At 39.2% G+C, this 19,061-nt stretch overlaps 2 protein-coding genes across 3 annotated transcripts; both read left to right on the top strand.

Moving 5' to 3' along the window:
- Window positions 1-2,187: 2,187 nt before the first annotated feature.
- Window positions 2,188-11,710, top strand: LOC117822701 (transmembrane protease serine 9-like). Its single transcript, XM_034697564.1, has 9 exons — window positions 2,188-2,626; window positions 5,133-5,239; window positions 6,655-6,832; window positions 7,124-7,289; window positions 8,805-8,983; window positions 10,033-10,128; window positions 10,737-10,879; window positions 11,060-11,215; window positions 11,622-11,710. Exons 1-9 carry the CDS (start codon window positions 2,188-2,190, stop codon window positions 11,697-11,699), a joined length of 1,542 nt encoding a protein of 513 aa, XP_034553455.1. The 3' UTR covers window positions 11,700-11,710.
- Window positions 11,711-14,492: 2,782 nt separating this feature from the next.
- On the top strand, window positions 14,493-18,709 carry ethe1 (ETHE1 persulfide dioxygenase). 2 transcript variants are annotated; one of them, XM_034698551.1, is made up of 8 exons: window positions 14,493-14,612; window positions 14,705-15,058; window positions 16,035-16,179; window positions 16,375-16,523; window positions 16,775-16,904; window positions 17,098-17,187; window positions 17,752-17,868; window positions 18,060-18,709. In XM_034698551.1, exons 1-8 carry the CDS (start codon window positions 14,586-14,588, stop codon window positions 18,104-18,106), a joined length of 1,059 nt encoding a protein of 352 aa, XP_034554442.1. In that variant the 5' UTR covers window positions 14,493-14,585; the 3' UTR covers window positions 18,107-18,709. The 2 variants fall into 2 exon arrangements, with proteins under 2 accessions (XP_034554442.1, XP_034554443.1); XM_034698552.1 differs by having other exon boundaries at window positions 14,495-15,058.
- The last annotated feature ends 352 nt before the right edge of the window (window positions 18,710-19,061 follow it).

Here is a 19,061-nt window from a genome sequence, read left to right as displayed (position 1 = left end):
TAACAAACAAATGTGTCTTAGGCTGCTTTTTAAAAGTCTCAGTCGAATCAGCACAGCGCACTTGGGGCAGAAGACTGTTCCAGAGAGATGGAGCCACATGCTCGGTCAGGCACGGTCAGCCTTAGTTTTAAACCAGACACGAGGCACAGCAAGCAGACCCTGGCCTGAGGATCTGAAGGGTCTACTGGGGATGTAAGGGTGGAGCAGGTGATGGATTGCTTTGTATGTTAATATGAGGATCTTAAACTGTATTCTGAATTTGATTGGCAGCCAGTGTGAGGAGAATAGGATGGGAGTGATGTGGGATGCTTAACTGGACCTGGTTACCAGTCTTGCGGCAGCGTTTTGAATTAATTGTAGTTGGTGAAGAGAGGATCTATTGAAGTATAAATTAGGTTTATGCAAAAAAAAAATGCAGTACCTCAAGTGTCCACTTCAGGCTGGTTCCTTAAGATAAGGAAACCCTGTTAGAGCCCATGCTAAAATGCCCCTTTACTTATCTTTTTATTCATTCATTCATTCATTTCATAGTTTCTTTGTTTATGAGGCTTTTTCATGCCTTTATTGGGAGAAGGGACAGTGAATAGGGTTGGACATCAGGTAGAGTTAGGAATGGCTTACAGCAAAGGGTCAAGGTTGAGGGTCAAACCAGGGAGACAACAGCCTCTGTACATGGGGCCATGATTTAACCACCAAGCCAAACAGGCTCCAGGAGGTTTACAGGAGGCTTCATGCCCGCCTCATCAGGTCCAGCTACAAACTTTTCCACATTTGATGCAGTCATGTAATCTTCTCTGTGTTTGGTCTGGGGAGTGAGCTCAGAGGTGTAACCTAGATGATGCTGAGTAACACCTCATAAATGGGTCTTCGATGCTGCCAGCGCCTCACGCTGTCTGACACAGTAATGTGATAGGATGAACTAAATACCCACGGGTAGAGTGGACACTAACAAACACATTCCTGTACATGCACGTATGCCTCCTCAGATTCCTAATAGGTGTATGATTATTGGATACATATCTCCCGACTATGAGTAATCCAACACTTTGACCCAGCGTCTGTGTGTCGGTCCGTGCCGCCATTATTCTCCTCAGTTTTTGTGAGTGGGAGCAATTTAGTGTTGTGGTGTACATTACCCTCTGTTGTTAAACTCTGACCCGAGCTCACAATTATCCCCATGCATATTTCATAGACGCCCGATGACAAGAGTGCACGTATCCGTTACTGACCTGGCTGCTGCAGCTCTACCTGTCCTGACCAGAGAAGAAGGATTACGCTGGAGAGGGAGGAAGGTTAGATTGGAAGGAGAGGGAGGGTGACAAAATGAAAGAATTATATGTTGACTGAGGAGAGCCAAATAAGTAAGAGAAGAAGTGACAAACTCCAGGAACTTGTGCTGAGTTGAAGATGATGGAGTCAGTGTGACAGAGTCTTTGGATTAAAGATGCACCGGAGCCAGCAGACATCTTTGCTGTCCTGTGTTGATGCAGCAGCTGTGATGTATTTGCAGCTGCTTTAATAAAAGAAGGAGACACACTCGGATGGAAGATTTCACACGTACAAATGAGGCTGACATTCAGGTGAGAGCAAATGTTAAGAGTAGGGAGAAATACATTGGTGTGATTAGATATGAGCTAAGCGAGGGGGGCAATGGATATGAAAAACAGTGTCTTCATCAAAGATGTCCTAATTGGCATTCAAATTTTAATTAATAAAAGTTGATTAAGCTCTAAAAGTTAAAAAATATTCATAGTAATAATTTTGGTCTTCATTTAGATTTTCTCATTCAAAGCTTTTTTTAAATTGTATCAGTCTTTGTTCTTAGTTTGGATTTGGATTATACAAATCCGCCCTTTTGTGTTTCCTGAAATGAAGCAATGAAGATTTAATGAGAGAATTACAATGCACTTTGAAAGGCCAATCAGATCTGAGAATATCAGCTCTAAATATCTCCAACTTGAACAATGTTTGTTTTTTTCAAACCAATGGTTTGTTTTCTTATTTTGCAGGTCATGGCTAAAGTTTCAAGGTTTTCATCTTTTCTGCAGCCCCCCTTCATAAAAGCATGCCTGAAATACATACAATAAGCATATCCTCTTAATACTGAGAACCATCACCCTTACAAACATGAACCCTGATCTTAATACCACACTACAATCTGGGACAGCAACCCATGATTTCTCAAGTATGGATTTGCAGCCCCAAACAGGCAACAACATCAGTTTGGAAGCCCAGCAGCAAGTTGTTGCATCAATTTATCCATCCCTCGAGGCCTGGTCATCAACATCTTTTCAAAGTCCAACCATCCATGAAGTATTGAGTGTATCGTCTCTGGTCCCCTCCACAGTCCTCACACTCGTGCCTCATTATGAGCCCACAGTAAAAGGAAATTTATACCCAGAGCTTCTGTCTGTCTCTGAAGTGAAACTAGAGCCACAGCTTCCAGGAACTTCATCTTCCACTTCTGGGTCTGCAGAGGCCCAAGATCAAAACAGCCCAACTTTACCGCTTCCTTTGAGTGATGCTCCTCCTGAAGTTCAGCAGAGGAAACCATCGGATGGACGCCCGCTGGAGGAAGGATCAGTGGGTCTCATTTTACCCAAAGATTTCCCTAATGAAGAGCCAGGTATGGGGATAATTGAGAGGGTTGGTTCAATGTGGAGATTTCATTAGGACATGGTGTTTCCCGTATTTGTGTGCACTTCAGGTTTTGTCTTTTCGTCAAAATTTGGAAAATCTTGCTAAAAGTCAGATGAGATGCAATGCACACATCTGTCTTATCATTAGAAGGCAGTGTGAAACATTTACCCTGGCTCCTTTGGAAACAGAATTCAGTGTGCTCAGACATTTCTAGAGAGAAAAGTGTTCAAAAGTATTCAGCCACATACTGTATTGTTTTTTCTATTTAATGAAAGGAATGTTAGGTGTGCTAGTTTGACTCAACTGATAAAGCACACTCAATTAAACTGAGGCCATAGCCTCCATCACAGCCTCCCATTCATGACCCTTTGCTGCACATCATCCCTCACTCCCTCTACTCCCCACACATTTCCCATCTCTCTTCAGCTGTCCTATGCAACAAAGGCTGTAATAACAAGGCTCAAACTTAATCTATTGACACCAAAGATAAAAAAAAACTGGTTTTGGTACTGCCTGTAACAATGACTAAGTTATTTGAAATAACACCTTCCCCTCTCAGCCAAACATGCATTTTTTAAAGCTCCTGTGTGGAACTTCCTGCTTGTGCTGATTATGGCCCTCCTCTGTGGGCCGAGCATTACTCTTATCTCCGTACTGATCTTGTTCTGTACATATTTATTTTCTGCTCTCTGTTGACTGGCAAATGTATTATTCAGTGTGGGACGCTGATTTGGCCTAGTTGGTAGAGCAGGCGCTTCATGTATGGAGGCTACAGTCCGTGTCACACTGGTCATACGACTGATTCCCGGCCCCAAAATGTTTAGTGTGTCTTCCCCTTCTCTTGCTCTATGTTTTCTTTTAGAGTCTACACACATCAGCATGACCTGTTTGTGCCAATCGGCCAATGAAATAATTACTTAGTATTCATATTAAGAGTACATGCACATATTAAAAAAATAATCAAAGTAAAAGAGGTCAGAGCTCTCCTGCACAGGTCAGTGATCCATACTGCATGGACTGCACTGCTGTTATGTTTAAATCCTTTATCACTCTTATGAGAAGGTGTACGTTTTGTTCTCTAGACACTCTATAAGACAATGGTGATCTGTTTTGTTAGTTACTCAAAGGTGTTCGAGGCCCTTTAAATCCATCTTCTTCCAGGTCTTATTGATAAACCTCTTTCTGCAAGCTACACACATTCGCTGTTCTCCCAGCATTTTTATCTGGTAAGTATAAATCTTTACTCCCAGCGGCCTCGATGGGATTTTGTCCATTGTTCATTGTTCTCTCGCTTCTTTGTAATGTGCCGCATCATTTGAAAATGCTACATTTCAGCCTCTCCTTTGAACAATTGCTTCTGCAAAGCGACAGAGCCCTCTTTATTCTTCTGAGATGAGGTCCCCCCGACTTCTCTTTATAGTCCTGGGCGGAGTGGTGTCTTTATCAACTCATAGAGGACATAGTTACTCTATCAATTGTCAGAGTTTCTCCAAAATGTGGAGTGCTGAGGCAGCAGTTTACAGCCGCAGAAGGAAAACCATAAGATGAGATAGTGCTGGTGTGCAATCTTTTTTATTGCTGCTTGACCTCAAAGTGCCCTTTGGTACTAGTGGGCTCAATATATTTTAAAGGCAACTGGAAGACGGATTACTTGCACCACGATGGATTTGACTGGTTCACATCTAAAGAACAGGAAAAAAAGGATTATGGATTGGTGTGGATGTGTTTATAGTCCCCAGGAGTCTTTTCTCAGACCAACAGGGATTACCTCTCTCTAGAGATTCATTGTCATTTAATTTTTTTGTTTACCATCATCATGTTAGCAGTGTGGGCAGGTTTATCTTATGAGTTATGATCTGGGAAGAATAAGATACAGAATTTGTGATATTTTTACATTTAAGGTGGAAACTGGCCCACACCACTTGGTGAATCAAACCTGCATGTGAGCAGTTTTTAGCCTCTTCTTCAAATTAAGAAACTCTGAGCTGATCTTTTTATCGCCTAACATTTGGGTAAGGTTTTATTTCATTTACTCCTATTTGTTATAGCCAGCCTTCAGTGTCTAAGTTGCATTTCAGATGGGGATAAACCCAGCTTATCAGCTTATTCTCCATTGTTATTGAAGACAAAGTGTTTGTCACACTTGATCTGTCTGGTTTTGTAAAGTCATAGCATGTAACAGTATGCAGAATCAAACTAATATAGGTTATACAACAAGAAACTTTAAGGAAAAGTATGAATTACCTTCTAGAGTTTAAGATTGACTCCCCGCTCTATCTATTTACCACATCATCACCATCAGTCCCCCGCTCTGCTTCAAAATGCTGCCGTTGGGGATTTTTATTAGAAAGTAGCTTCAACATTCGTCTCAGGTCGTGTGCCTCAGGTCGCTGTCAGTCAAGCATAAAATAGATAGCAACTTTTTTTTCTCCTTTGAGGTTTTGCATGCAGCTCATTCTGTACCTGATATTATGGATGTGTTGTGTCCTCAGTTCACTCAGGTGCTCTGAACACAGCCTTTTATGTGATGAAGCTTTTAACTGTGGCACCAAGACCCTCAGGCAGCCTGCCTATTAATGCCGGACTGACTAACTCAGTCGTTTGTTTTCAGGATTGACTTCAAATTCAACCTTTCTGGAAAGTATTCTCTTCCTCTGTGTTGCGTCCTTGATTCACCTACAATGAATTATTACCTGAATCTAAAGATTTTGTTTGAACCATCTGTGTACCGACCTTTGAGGTTCACGTTCCTGGCTCTTTCAGTGTTTAACTCACAAAAGGAGGAACAGCGAAAAGAAAAATTGGCACTGAATACAAGTAGTTGAGCACAAAAAATACACAACTGAGACTCACTGTTAATCATACTGAAGCATTTAGCAGCTAAAGAGACAGATAGTTCCCACAGGAGCTAACTTGAGCTTAAAGAGAGTGAATTTGAACATTTGCTAGGTACCCAAAGTCAGACAAAAGGAGGTCGCTCCTAAACCACTGGATGTAGATAGGACTTTGCAACTGTTAGCTTAAGAGTCTGTTGTGTCAAATTAAAATACCATAATATTAAATTATATGTTTGTTTTTTGATTATTTATTTGTGATATATTTTTAGATCCAGAGTCTCCAGTCTTTTCATCTCGTGAGCTGTTACTGCTGGTGAGCATCCCTATCGTCATCTCACTGGTCATCATCTCTACTCTATTAGGTAAACTATTCAACTTGCACACAAACTCAGATGAATTGACCCAGTTGAAAATATTTGATCATTGTGTTCATCTAGTGCATAAAACACAGATGGTAAAAACTTTGACTTTGAAATAATGTTTATAGTTGTAGATACAAAAAGGTAGAAGGTTTGAGCACCTTTTTATGTCTCACATTTAGGATTGCTTTTTCAAAATGTCTCTAAGCTCCATGTGAAAGAACACTTAGTTCACAAAACATTTTAAGGAATAAAAACAGCTTAATCTTTGCACAACCAAAATGCTATAGTCACAATAACATATAGTGCATGATTGTTCAGGTTCAGTGTATGACAGGAGACAGCAAGCAACCATTTTGCAAAAATCTAATTTGTGCAAAGATCAAAAAGTTTATGTTCCTCATTTATATTATCTTTAAATTACACCACCTCAGTCTAACTATCTGAATAATCTAATCCTTTCAGTTCGTATTCATTTGATTAGGTACTAAATGGGTTTTAAATAGACCTCAGTGAGCATGCATATTGATTGCATATGAGCTGCAGGTTTTTACGGACATCAGGACTCAGGCCAGATCTCATTTTGTGAGGTTTTCTTGGTAATTATATAATGAGGATAACATCTATTTTAATCAGTGGTACACGCATAGTTTGCCACTTAATGGACCTGTTGAAGCTTCCTCCTGAATTTTGTGAAAGCTGGTTTTCTAGGGTCCCTATTTGGAGTCAACAGTTATTAATTAACATTTGGACAGAGATTTTTGTATTGGGACATTTTGTCATTTCAGTTCAGTGATTTGATTCTTTTCCATTAACAGGTCAGTAAAATAATGTTCATGTCACTGTTTCTCCTCTCTTCAGTCAAGTTCCTGGTATTCCCACCTGAGTTAAGTGAATCACCTCCTCCTTGTGGTGTGAAGGTGAACTGCAGCATCCCAACTCAGCTGCCTTATTTGCCTAAAAATCCAGTGAACCAGACCGGAAACATCACTGGAGGTAAGTAATAACAATAATAATGATAATACATTGACAGCTTCTGGGATTGTAAAATTACAGACATTGTTATGGCCAGAAGGTTAATGGTCTTATCTTTGAAGGCACTCTACTACAACTTTAATCAATCTCCAAATTGTGTTGTTAATACATTTATACTACATTTAATCTTTGCAAACTGTTATAAAAGTATTATTCTATAACAGTATTCTAACAGCTGTTATTATTGCAAGCATCTGTATCCTCTATCTTTGGCTCTTAGTACATCCCCTCCTTTTTCTTTCTAACATCTAGGCTGCCCAGTTCCTGCCAGTGATGGCCGCCGTATTGTCGGGGGGACGTTGGCAGCTGAGGACACGTGGGGCTGGCAGGTTAGCATGCACTGGAGGGGGAAACACGTCTGTGGAGGTGCCATCGTATCCCCCCATTGGGTCATCACTGCGGCTCACTGCTTTGTTGAGTAAGAGAAGGGCCTAGGGGGGAGGAAAATCAGACAGATGATTCGTCAGTGAAAGTAGAAAAATGTAGATGTTTCAGGATTTTAAAATTTTAGTGGAGCTTTGTCTTCAGAAAAACAAAGAAAAACAAACCAAAACAAAAAACAAACTAAGCACTGAGACCAAGGCAGTGAGTAAAAACAGAGTCCACTTGGCCGAAAGAGAAAAACAAAAAGTAGTTTCCTGTATAACGTTTCACATGGGAGGATATTGAACAAATTACAATGTTCTGTTAATTTCTTGGAAAAAAGCAATAACCTAAAGTTCAATGATTCAGACTTTCAAGGTTGATGCATGAGCTGTGCAAAGGCTGCAAGTTGTGGAAGGGATTTGTCCTTTAGACAAACAAATAAAACACAAAACATCTCAAAATCAAACAACCACTGAGACCAAGGCAGTACAGCTTGAAAGGGGATTTAAAAAAAAGCACATTCACAAGTGAAGAATAAAGTTCATTAACTTGTATAAATCCATACAACCCCCAAAAACCTTCTCAACCTTTCCCTACCTACTCAAGTTATTCCTCTTGTACCACAACTGTGCAGTTCTTTGAAACCAGAAGCATTAACAAATACTAAAACCTTCTGAATTATTCTTGTTTCAGCCCTGCTGTGTGTCTTCAGACCACGGGAGGGAAGCCTGTAATCAGAACTCAATTAGACAAGTCAATTTTGTGTTCTGATCTAATCAGGTACAAGTCAAGAGCAGGCACAAGAATAATCCAAGGTAATCTCCAGCAGGGTCCTTTCCATGTCTGCATCCAAAACAGCAGAGTGACTGTCGGCAGGGGCTCTCTACTATACTTGAATATTCAATTTGGATTTTAAGCAATCAGATATTTTTAGCATCACTTCAAACTAAAAGCAGCTCATCAAATTGTTTAGAGAGCTGCAGGAAAAAACTCATCTGATTTGTTTTCAGCTTGGTTATAAAAGGACATTGAATTCTGTTCTCCTTACATTTTGATGATGTTAGATGATGCAATAACCACATTACTGTGATTGTATGCTGCATTGTATCATGAAGTACTACATTTAAGGATTGTGAGGGTCATTTTCTTCAGCTACACTTGCAAAATTGTTAGATGCTCAGTTTTTCATACCTCTAACTTTGCAAAGCAGGAAACGGCACTCTTCCTAAAACGAAAATAAACCGATCTAAAGCAGACTCAACAGCAAGAGCTTGGCAAGCAGAAATCATGTTTGCAGAGAGATTTTGGGGTTATTCCCTTGTACAATAAAGAAGTTTGTATATTCTACACATTTTATTATGTTATTTTAAGTGAATCATGCTAACGACACTCTGATTTCCTGGATTATAGTGACCTATGGCTGGTAAACAGCAATATAGAAAACTAGACAGAACATAATTCAGGTAATAAACATGAGCATGGTCCATGGTCTCCTGCAGTTAGCCAAAGCTGACACTCTTCCATGCACATTAAGGCCCCTTCACTTACAATCTGTGTCACTCTACAGGAACAACATGCTGGAAGCTGCTGACTGGCTGGTGGTGGTGGACACGGTCAGCATCGCAGACAGCTCTCTGGGGAAACGACACAGAGCGCTACAAGTCCTCCACCACCCTCGCTTTGATAAGTTCAACAATGACTACGACGTGGGTCTACTGCGCACCATCACTGACATGGACATGACAGGTAAGAGGAGGTGGCTCCATCTGGAGGAGAGATGGCCAAATACACATCATGTACCTCACAAGATCTTACAAGTAAAACATAATGTCCTTTACCTGGTAAGAAACAGATTACAGATGTTTTTCAGTTTCAACAACAAAGGGTCTTAAATTTGTGATTTGAGCATGTTTTGTTTCTTTGAAGTTATCAAATGAGCCGTCAATGGAAACTACGAAGATGTTTTACAGTTAAAGTTACTGATTAATTACTGGTAAAAAGCCATAATTTGGTTTATCACGTATGATAGTTTCAAACAAGATTTTATATAAACTACAAACCGGTGTGACACCAAACTCCTGAAGCAACCCGATTACTTTTTAATCCATCTAATTCTTTTAATCTGTTCATGAGTTTGTTTTTAAAGAGTGCATTTGAGAACAATGCTGTCAGACTATCTTGGAAAAAATTAACTTCACATGGTACTACATTGCCAAAACCACTTAACTGCAGTGTATAGCAAGTTGTGTGCCGGTCTGCTGCTATCTAGTGATAGTTCCACCCATTTTCCACTGTGTGTTGGGCAAAGAATTCATGTCCTTATCTGATCCCCTTGCAGGCTGCAGGAGAAACTTTTGGGCTAGTTGTAATGTGCTTACATCACTGTATTTGTACCAGTGTAATATTCAATGCTTCAAAATTTGTGCAATTTTCCTTGAAAAATGAAGTAATTAAAAGTTCAAATTGCTTATACGTGAAGTTTTAAATGCATTTCTGTCTCAAATAAATTAGTTTAAATATTGTTTTTGGTGTGAATTGTGTGAATTAACAAGCAAGTTATTCTAAATTATAAGTTCTCTGTTGTTCCACTTTTCAAAGCCAAAGTCAAATACTCAGCAAAAATCTGTCCAAGATGTTATAGTCCTCTGATGGACATTTTCAACATTTATTGAGGAACTTGGCAGGCAAAAAAATCCGAATTAGTCTCATCACCATCATGTTTTACAATTTTATGTCTTTATTTCTCCAATAAATGTAACATTTGTGTCTATGTGTTTACTGCCTTTTGTTTGTAGGTGGGGTGCGACCGGTCTGTTTACCCAGCTCCAGTGAGTCTTTTCCTCCTGGATCGACCTGCTGGATCACAGGCTGGGGATATATTCATGAAGGAGGTGTGGTACACTGACACGTACACATTTAATATGATCTGTTAGAACTGTTTTCAGTTTTCCATCAGCCTTTATCCACCCTTTTGTCCCTTTTATAATGTAATCATTTACTCCAATCAGAAATACAGTAAACTAATCTGACATCCTGTGGTCTACACTTGATCTCTTGATCATTAACATTGACTTTCAAGTACATTCCCCTAGTTTTTTTTAGAAACTATAAAAAAAAACTTACAATTTGAATATTTAAGCAGCAAAAACTAACTCTAAAAAGCACTGTTTACATTTAAGAGCTATGTAGTGGTACAATGAAATTCATGTATATTATGTGAAAAGCATGTGAAAAGTTGTGTTGCAACTATCAAAAGAAAAAGAAGTGATAAAACTCCAATATTCACACAGAGAAAAAAAAAGTATGAAATGTATTTGTAAACTGCTTTATTGGAGCTCTACTTGCACCTAAGCCCTGAACAGCTCCTTAAGTCTGTGGAAGCTTTATTGAGCTTGATGGCTTTAGTCTGTCTGAGAAAAAAAGCCTCTTTAATTTACTAAACTCACATTAATGTTATCATCATCTTCTTCTCTCATCCATTTTTTTGTTCCCCTTTCAGGTTATGTTACAGACGAGCTGCGGCAAGCTCAGGTCAAGTTAATCCCTCAGTCAGTCTGCTCCCACTCCAGCATGTATGGCTCGTTCCTCACTCCTCGGATGATTTGTGCTGGATCCATCAATGGAGGAGTGGACTCCTGCCAGGTAAAATGCAGGGATATACACTAAAACTCCATGTAAACCTACCTGCTTTGATTTTAAAGCTTTACAGCTGACAACACAAGTCGAAAATACATCTGTTTCTTATCAGTCACCATTGAATGTGCAGACATAGTTGAAGTGATTGGTCTGTAATGGTTCTTTATGATTTGGTTCTGTTTTCAGGGCGACAGTGGTGGACCCCTGGTGTGTGAGACAGCCAGTGGGGACTGGAGGCTGGCAGGTGTGGTGAGCTGGGGAGAGGGCTGCGGCCGCCGTAATAAACCTGGCGTGTACAGCAGAGTGACCAAACTGATCCACTGGGTCCAAAAATACATAGAGGTACCTCATAAAGTTATGTCCCTCTCTGCCTATTACTGTATGGATGTTTCATTGTCTGAGGCACTTTTGTTCTGACACATGGTTTTATAGTTTAGTTATAGCTATATCAAATAGATTAGATTGGTTTTCTTTCAATATGAAATTTAGCTGATATCAGCAAAAAATTGGAAATGCACAATCATACCGACAATGTTGTGTTTTTATTGTAAACAAGGGAGAGCAAATTGACTTTCTCTCATAAAGCAGGTTATATTGATACAACTGGATGTCTTTTAACTTTTGAGATAGTATTTTCTTTTACAAATTGAGAAAGTTTCTTTACCTTCAAAAAATAGTGTTCTATAGTTTGGACACAACATAACTTTTATGTTCATACTGACATTTTCCCTTCTCTATTTTGGGGAAGGAGAAACCAGAGCATCTGGGGGAGGAGACCACCACAGCCATGACTGACACCTCACCAAGACCTGATACGAACCAATGAACTGTACCTGCTTGTTTGTTATGAAATAAACAAAGTATTTTTAACATCATGATTACAAGCTCATACAGTGCTGTCTCACTCAATACTGTCTTATTGTTGGCCAACCCTGAACCCCAAAAGGCCCTGCTCTTAAAGAACAAAACAACCATCACACTTAGTTTTAAACCATCTTTGTGTGTTTTTTAGCGATCCAACAACTTCTCATACTCATTTTTGTTTCTTGTTCTGTTTTTCAGAGCAGTGGATGAAACTAGAGGGTTTGCAAAACAGTTGCATATGTTATTCATTGACTGCAAAGCCTTAATTATTGACTTTACATGTGATAAGTCTTGAGAACAAAGGAAAAACTGATGGATATAGTTTGAGGAAATTTGAGGAACACCTTAGTGGAGGTGAATCAAAGTAAAACGATACCATTTATTAAAATTTCCCTGTCTTATTGATTGGGTTTGAAGGCTTTTGTAAACCCTAACGGCCATAAGTTTTATAAAAAGTAATGGCATTGTGTTCTGCAATGGGCCACCATATTTTAAGTCTTCACAATAAGTGCATTAAAATACACCCTGCTCTTTATGCAACTGAACATTTATGAATGTTTGTGTGTGTGTATACATGTGCATACTATAGGTGTATATGTGTGTATGTATATACAGTACATGTGCATGTGTGTACATGTATATGTATGGGTGTGTGAGAGTATGTGTATATGTGGGTGCGCTCACACATGTATGCATGTAGGCATATATGTATATACACTTAGTACAGAGCCTTTGCCATCGCTGCCCCCATTCTCTGGAACTCTCTCCCTCCACACATCCGCAACTCTGACTCTCTCCTCTCATTTGAAAACCACCTCAAGACCTACCTGTTCCAAAAAGCATACAACACATGACCTCTCCCCCCGCCCCACCTCTGTCCCTGTTTTGTTGTATTTATATGTTTTTATTTTTTAGTTTCACCTTATGTAAAGCGACTTTGAGTACTTAGAAAAGCGCTATATAAATGCTATGAATTAATATTATTATTATTATTACATAAAAAGATAAATTAAAGAAAAAATATATATACAATAATATATATATATATATATATATATATATATATATATATATATATATATATATATATATATATATATATATATATGTGTGTTAATTTACCATTATTGATTAATTAATAATGGAGAAAGGGTTTTCAGATATGTGTACACAAGTCATATTAGTGAGGATACAATGTATTAATATTATAATGATTATTATGATTATTACTAGAATTATAATTATTATTATTATTTCATTATATATAACGTATGTTTTTTGTTTCTTTAACATATTCGAAATAAACACTAAACAAACAAACATTGTACATTTACCAAAACATCTGTATTTGAAGGCAATCACAGATCTTAGTGGCACATAAACACTTGTTGACCTGGGCCCAGTGGCAAAAGGAAGCATAATGGTTATATAATCCGCTTTTAAAACAGTATTTGTGACAAAATGTATGGCTCATCTCAGGTTTTTCTTCTCTATTTCAGTTTTATTGTTGATTTTTTTTTATTTAAAGCTGTGAGGAACTTTTGATTTATACCAATTATGGCACCCCATTGTGGACTAAGTGATACCTCTTATCTATTGTTCTGTACATGCAAAAGTAGCGTTTTCAACAAAAAGCTCACCCTGTTGTCTTTTAACAGCCAGATGTATCACTCAATGTGATTATTTGCCATGAAAACAGCTGCAAAAGGGTGATTCTAAAGCCAAATGTCAATCATGTGGTCTGACACCTACCCCCTCTGAGTGGTTTAAAGCATTAAAAATGACAACAGAGAAGGTATCTGTGTTGTTGTTTATGGTTTTGTTTACTTTTTGAGGGTCATAAAGAGGCATCAGTGTTGGTTTCAGTCTGTTTCTCAGCTGGTGAAAAACTCCTCATAGTTCCTTTAAGTGTTGACATACTATCTTTTTTTCTTTTCTTTTTTTTTACATTTCCACCAAAGGCACCTCCTGTGTGTCAGGTAACAGCACTGTTTATGTTATATCGTTATCAGTTTTATTCTGTTAGTGTGTCAGACTGCCAGATAAGGTAGGATTTGTCAATAGTCACGTAAGGCCAAAGAGTCAAAACAACCAGACCATACAGAGTGAGTGAGCGTGCATGAAACTGCTCGTGCACGTACACTACTTGTGTGAGCCTGTGCTGTAACACTCGGATTGTTGAGACCTGAGTGTGGAAGAAACTGACCCTGAGCCATGGGAAGTGGCTTTAAGTTGGGGGTGCTGTAGTAAGAGGTGCAATATTTTTTCTTTTTGCATTTAGGTTAAGTATGCAACTGATAGGCTATAGTGCACATACATTTTATTTTTATTTATCTGGTTTGAATATAAGCTTTTAAGATAACTTTTCATTAGAAATTCACATCGACTTGCCACTTCCATACCCCGTTGTACAGCAAAGAGCATACAAGCCAAACCTGGTAAAACAGACCCATAAAGCAGTAAAGCTCATTGAACAGAACTTATCCAAATACGTTCAGTTTTTAAGCAGGCACACTCACAGGGCCAAGGCATCAGGTTATTTTAAAATGTTTTGTTTTTGTAAATTGCTATAATAATTTCTCAAATCTTCCTCAGGCATTACATTTTCAGAAAATAATACAATGAAAATGATTTCTAAAAAAAAAAAACTGTTTTATTGTGTTAATTCATGTATTTATTTCAACTTATTTATGCATTCAGAAAAAATTGTGTGATGCCTTTTCCAACAGTGGGTGCTGCTGCACCCTCAGCACCCCAACTTCCCACTGCCATGAACTGACCTGCTACATTGTTGTTGACGAAACATGGGAATTACCCACACTTTGTTGCACAATTACAAAGGCAGTTTATGACACAATTTACAGCGGCTGTAAAAGTAAGTGATACAGTAACTTTTATCTCCGGGTTTACTCAATGTGAGAGTTAAGACCTCAGACGACTCTGAGAGTTTGACATTATATCCTGCAGACGCTGCTACAGGAAACACGGACACACATCGTCACTGTACGCCGTGCAACCTCCGGTGGTGACAGCTCATCAATAACACGGCAATTCATTTGTCCCGACTGGGCTGCTGTAGCATTAATAAAAGCATTGACAACGACAATGTGCTCGGTAATATCGTTAAGCAGGGTCACAGCGACTCACCGGGCTCTGGCTCTCACGCTCCGCCCCAGAGGACACACCGAGGGTTGGAGCTGCGCAGTAACCGAGGGCAGGCGCCTCTGTCCCGGTGTAGGTTATAGCTGTGATCCGCTACAAGCTCCAAGGAGATCCTACTGCTCCAGGATGGCGCTGAAGGAAGGACTCCTCTTCAGACAAGTAAGTCCAAACACATACTGTGTTTCTGCCTCAGTGTGGGTTATTGTTACATGTTCACCACACTGAGGTAAAAAGCAGGAAAGTGTGTGAAAATGATCTGCTAGCAGCTAAAGTAGGCTAAAGTTAGCACTACTGGGAACTGAAAGTGTACAGCTGTTAGCTTAAATATCTGCATATTAAAAGTTGTAGTTATTCATAATGAGCATAAACAAATTGCAGAATTGTTCTAGGTGGACCAGGGTAGTTGATTATTAGAAACACAGATTATTTAAGCTGACATCTTCCCCTGTTGTGTCCAACTTGATGATTGTATGTACTGTAATGTTATCCCTGAAGCCTGGTGATATTTCTTTAACACAAGGGTTAGCCTGTTGTCCAATCTCATGAGATGGACAAGCACTGTTTTATACGGTGGCCCAGAAGGACAAAACAAATTTACAAAACTCCATTCGATCTGCAGAGTCCCTCTCTACTTTCAAAAGACAGCTAAAGACCCGGCTCTTTAGGAAGCACTATGCACTTAGCTAGACTGTTCTCCACTGTTGTCCCCAGTGGCAGATCATGTCTTCCAGCTACAGTTGACTCACACTGTCCTGCTCTACTCTGGGAATCTGTGTTCAGCCCTTTAAACTGAAAGTTTGAAAACCAAGGTTACATTTTCACACCATGAACATCTGAGTGAGAGGATCTCTAGTTGTGTTTGTGCTGCCTACTTTGTAGTTTAGTTTAAGTACATGTGTTCTCTTAAAAGGGTATTAATCACACATGGTTAATATAGGGACCTATAACTTAAATCTTAAAAAATATGTTTATCAGTAATGCTGCAAACATAGGAATGCCTCAAAAATCCGGTTCCTCCACATTCTAATCTTTTACATCTCTGTCTGTCTATTTTTTTCATGCACGTACACACTTGCCTTCCTTTGTAAAATATTGCTGTCTCACTCCCGTGCCTTCACCTGTTCTCTCTGTTTAGCTGTTTGAGACCGAGAGCAGCACCTACACATACCTGTTAGCAGACACGGACACCAAGGAGGCGATTCTCGTGGACCCCGTGCTGGAGACCCTTGACAGGGACCTGAAGCTCATACATGAATTGGGGCTCAATCTTAAAGTTGCAGGTATATTTACGTACAGATTTTACTGTATCTATCTTTACTTCTTAGGCTTAGAGATATGTTATTATTCAATAATGACTGTATCAAGATTTTTTTGTTGCACAGCCCTTTGTGCACATTCAAAAATCTATCAAATCTTTGATATGCAGGATTACCTTCAACTTATTAATGTCTGTCAACTGTTTTCCTTTCTGACAGTAAACACTCACTGCCATGCGGACCACATCACAAGCACCGGGCTGATGAAGAAAAGATTGGTGGGGCTGAAGAGTGCAATCTCCAAATTCAGCGGTGCCTCTGCAGACATCCAACTGTCAGAGGGAGACAAGATCCCCTTTGGAAAACACGTGAGAAGAACACGCTACTTATTTCACTGTGTTACAAATAAGCTGTGAATAGATATGTCAGAATTTAAGCATACATGGTTAGTCTTGTATGACGATGCCTCCACTTTAGATCTGTCATTACAGTTTCATTATTTTATTCTAAATGAGTATGATCTGTTGACCTGTAGGGTCTGAAACATTTAGTTTAACACTTCTTGATTTAAAAGAACTTGCTGTGCCATGAGCTGATCTTTATCTTATCTCTACTCTAGCATCTTGCCGTGAGAGAGACCCCCGGTCACACTGATGGGTGTGTGACGCTGGTTACAGAGGATCAGAGCATGGCTTTCACTGGAGACGCTCTGCTCATCAGAGGATGTGGCAGGACAGACTTCCAGCAGGGTACATGCACACTTTTAGTCACTGATAGTCTCATATTATATTAAAGCTTTTTATTCTGTAATTATCCTTCCTGTAAGGCAGCATGAAAAGAGAACATTTGTTTTTGTAGTGCTACTATTTGAACACAAGAGGGCAGTGTTGTTTCCGTTTTCTTTTGGACTTGGCTAACATAATTGTTTTCTCTCTAATTCAGGCTGCCCTGAGACGCTCTATCAGTCAGTCCATCAGAAGATCTTTACCCTGCCTGACCAGTGCCTCATCTACCCTGCACATGACTACTTAGGTGACTGAAAACAAAGCATTTGTATGCCTATGTCATGTCTTATGGAGAGATTGGTGAGAAAAAAGGACCTGCATAGTTTTATGAAGCTCCCTGTGGCACCAGAACTCATACAGCCCACATGCTTTGCAAGAGGGTTAAACTTTAGAGAATGCAGGTGTGACCAAGTCAAGCTTTTAAGACATGCCACTCAGGATGACAGCTTTATGTTGTTGCTAATTTAAACATCTTAAAGGGAACACAGAACAGATAAATGTCATTTGTCACAACCTGCTGCTGAGCCTGCTCAGGTGTGCTGCATCATGGTCAATCTCACTGACAGGCTTCACCCATCTCCAACCTCAGCAGTCTTGGCACCTATGAGCAGTTTAAGAGGAAGATCACACATTAAACAACCCATCAAACCTATGAATTAGATATTATCTGATTTAAAACTTGAGCAAGTTCACCAATGAATACATTGTAAGTATTTGCAAATTGTCCCAGTGATATTTGATGTTTCTGGAGTTTCTATGAATCAAAACTACAATTTCCATACATGACGTATAGTGTTTCTTTGTGTTTCAGGCCAGACGGTGTCAACAGTCAGTGAGGAGCGCAGGTTTAACCCGCGGTTGACGAAAAGCAAGGATGAGTTTGTGAAGATCATGAATAATCTGAATCTCCCCAAGCCAAAGAAAATAGGTATCAAACTTCTATATACATATTCAGTGCTCTGTTTGAAGACATCATTCAAAATCCTGGGACAGAATGTGAATTCATTTTCAGTGTTATAAATCTGTCACTTAGATAATTGAAATGTCTCTCTATGACTTGTATCTACATTTCTATCACTGACGAAAGTTTGTTTTTCTCCTTCCTTCCTTCCTTCACAGATATTTCTGTACCAGCTAATCTGGTTTGTGGAGTACATCAAGTCTGAAGGTCCTGCAAAGGAAAACTTCAAATCACATCATCTCCATAATATGAAAATAATCAACTACTATCTCAGCAAGATTAACCACGATCACATTGTGCTTTATTCTGTGTATTTATGTAAATATAAGGATGTATATTTTAGAAGTTACTTGATCTACTCATTGATTGCATCTACTATGATCATGCCTAAAGAAACATGGAAAATCACTTTGAATGGTCACTGATCTTGTAACAGGTAATGGTACCTCAGTCAGAAACTTGAGCTATTTTAACCTTCCTTTAACATTACCTTTGTTAGCTTGTTAGCTGTTAGCCAAAGAGAACAGTGACAGAGGATGAAAGTAAAAGAGTAAGAATGAGTGACTGAGTGAAAGCTGTATAAGAGTAAATCTTAACTGGATGTACAGCGGTTTGGAAAAAGAGAATTGCACTCCACCTTAATGGGGGCCAAGCTGCAAAAAAAAGCTGTTTCTGCCTAACATTGCTTCAAAATTAATATTAAATCAGTTCTGTTTTAGCAAGCCAAAAATGAATGTTTAATGTGTATACATGAGGGAAAACCACTAGTGCTGATTTTTAATGAAATAAAGATGCATGTTTCTCTACATTCAGCGGTGTTAATTTGTGTTGGGAAGGACATTTAAAAGAGAGCTTAGACAGGATAGTTCCATTCAGGGTCCGGTTTAGTATTCAGGAACGTGTAATCTGGGACAATTGAGTTCTTCCACACAGCCTTTCCAGTGATTCCAGACTTTTTTAAGCCAAGGCCTCACACTTACAAACTCACTCCGCTCACTCGCCTGCCAACCACAGCCTTTTTGCATAGCAGGAGAATGAAACTACCCCGTTTGAATGTGGAATCTGAGAGCCAGTTTTCATTAACAAAATGTCACTGACGTATTTGTGTGTGCTTTCAACTCTCATGTGTTTCTGTGATTGTGTATTATTCAAGGGGGCCT

Source organism: Notolabrus celidotus, chromosome 12 (genome assembly GCF_009762535.1).
Source record: "Notolabrus celidotus isolate fNotCel1 chromosome 12, fNotCel1.pri, whole genome shotgun sequence".
NCBI lineage: Eukaryota > Metazoa > Chordata > Actinopteri > Labriformes > Labridae > Notolabrus > Notolabrus celidotus.
This window is presented reverse-complemented; position numbering and strand designations above follow the sequence as displayed.

Coding starts and splice junctions, on each gene's coding strand:
- LOC117822701 (XM_034697564.1), top strand. CDS start 2,188: ATGGATTTGCAGCCCCAAACAGGCAACAACATCAGTTTGGAAGCCCAG. Junction 7,290..8,804: donor GCGGCTCACTGCTTTGTTGA/GTAAGAGAAGGG, acceptor GTCACTCTACAG/GAACAACATGCTGGAAGCTG. Junction 10,129..10,736: donor GGGATATATTCATGAAGGAG/GTGTGGTACACT, acceptor TTCCCCTTTCAG/GTTATGTTACAGACGAGCTG.
- ethe1 (XM_034698551.1), top strand. CDS start 14,586: ATGACACAATTTACAGCGGCTGTAAAA. Junction 15,059..16,034: donor AAGGACTCCTCTTCAGACAA/GTAAGTCCAAAC, acceptor CTCTCTGTTTAG/CTGTTTGAGACCGAGAGCAG. Junction 17,869..18,059: donor CCCCAAGCCAAAGAAAATAG/GTATCAAACTTC, acceptor CTTCCTTCACAG/ATATTTCTGTACCAGCTAAT.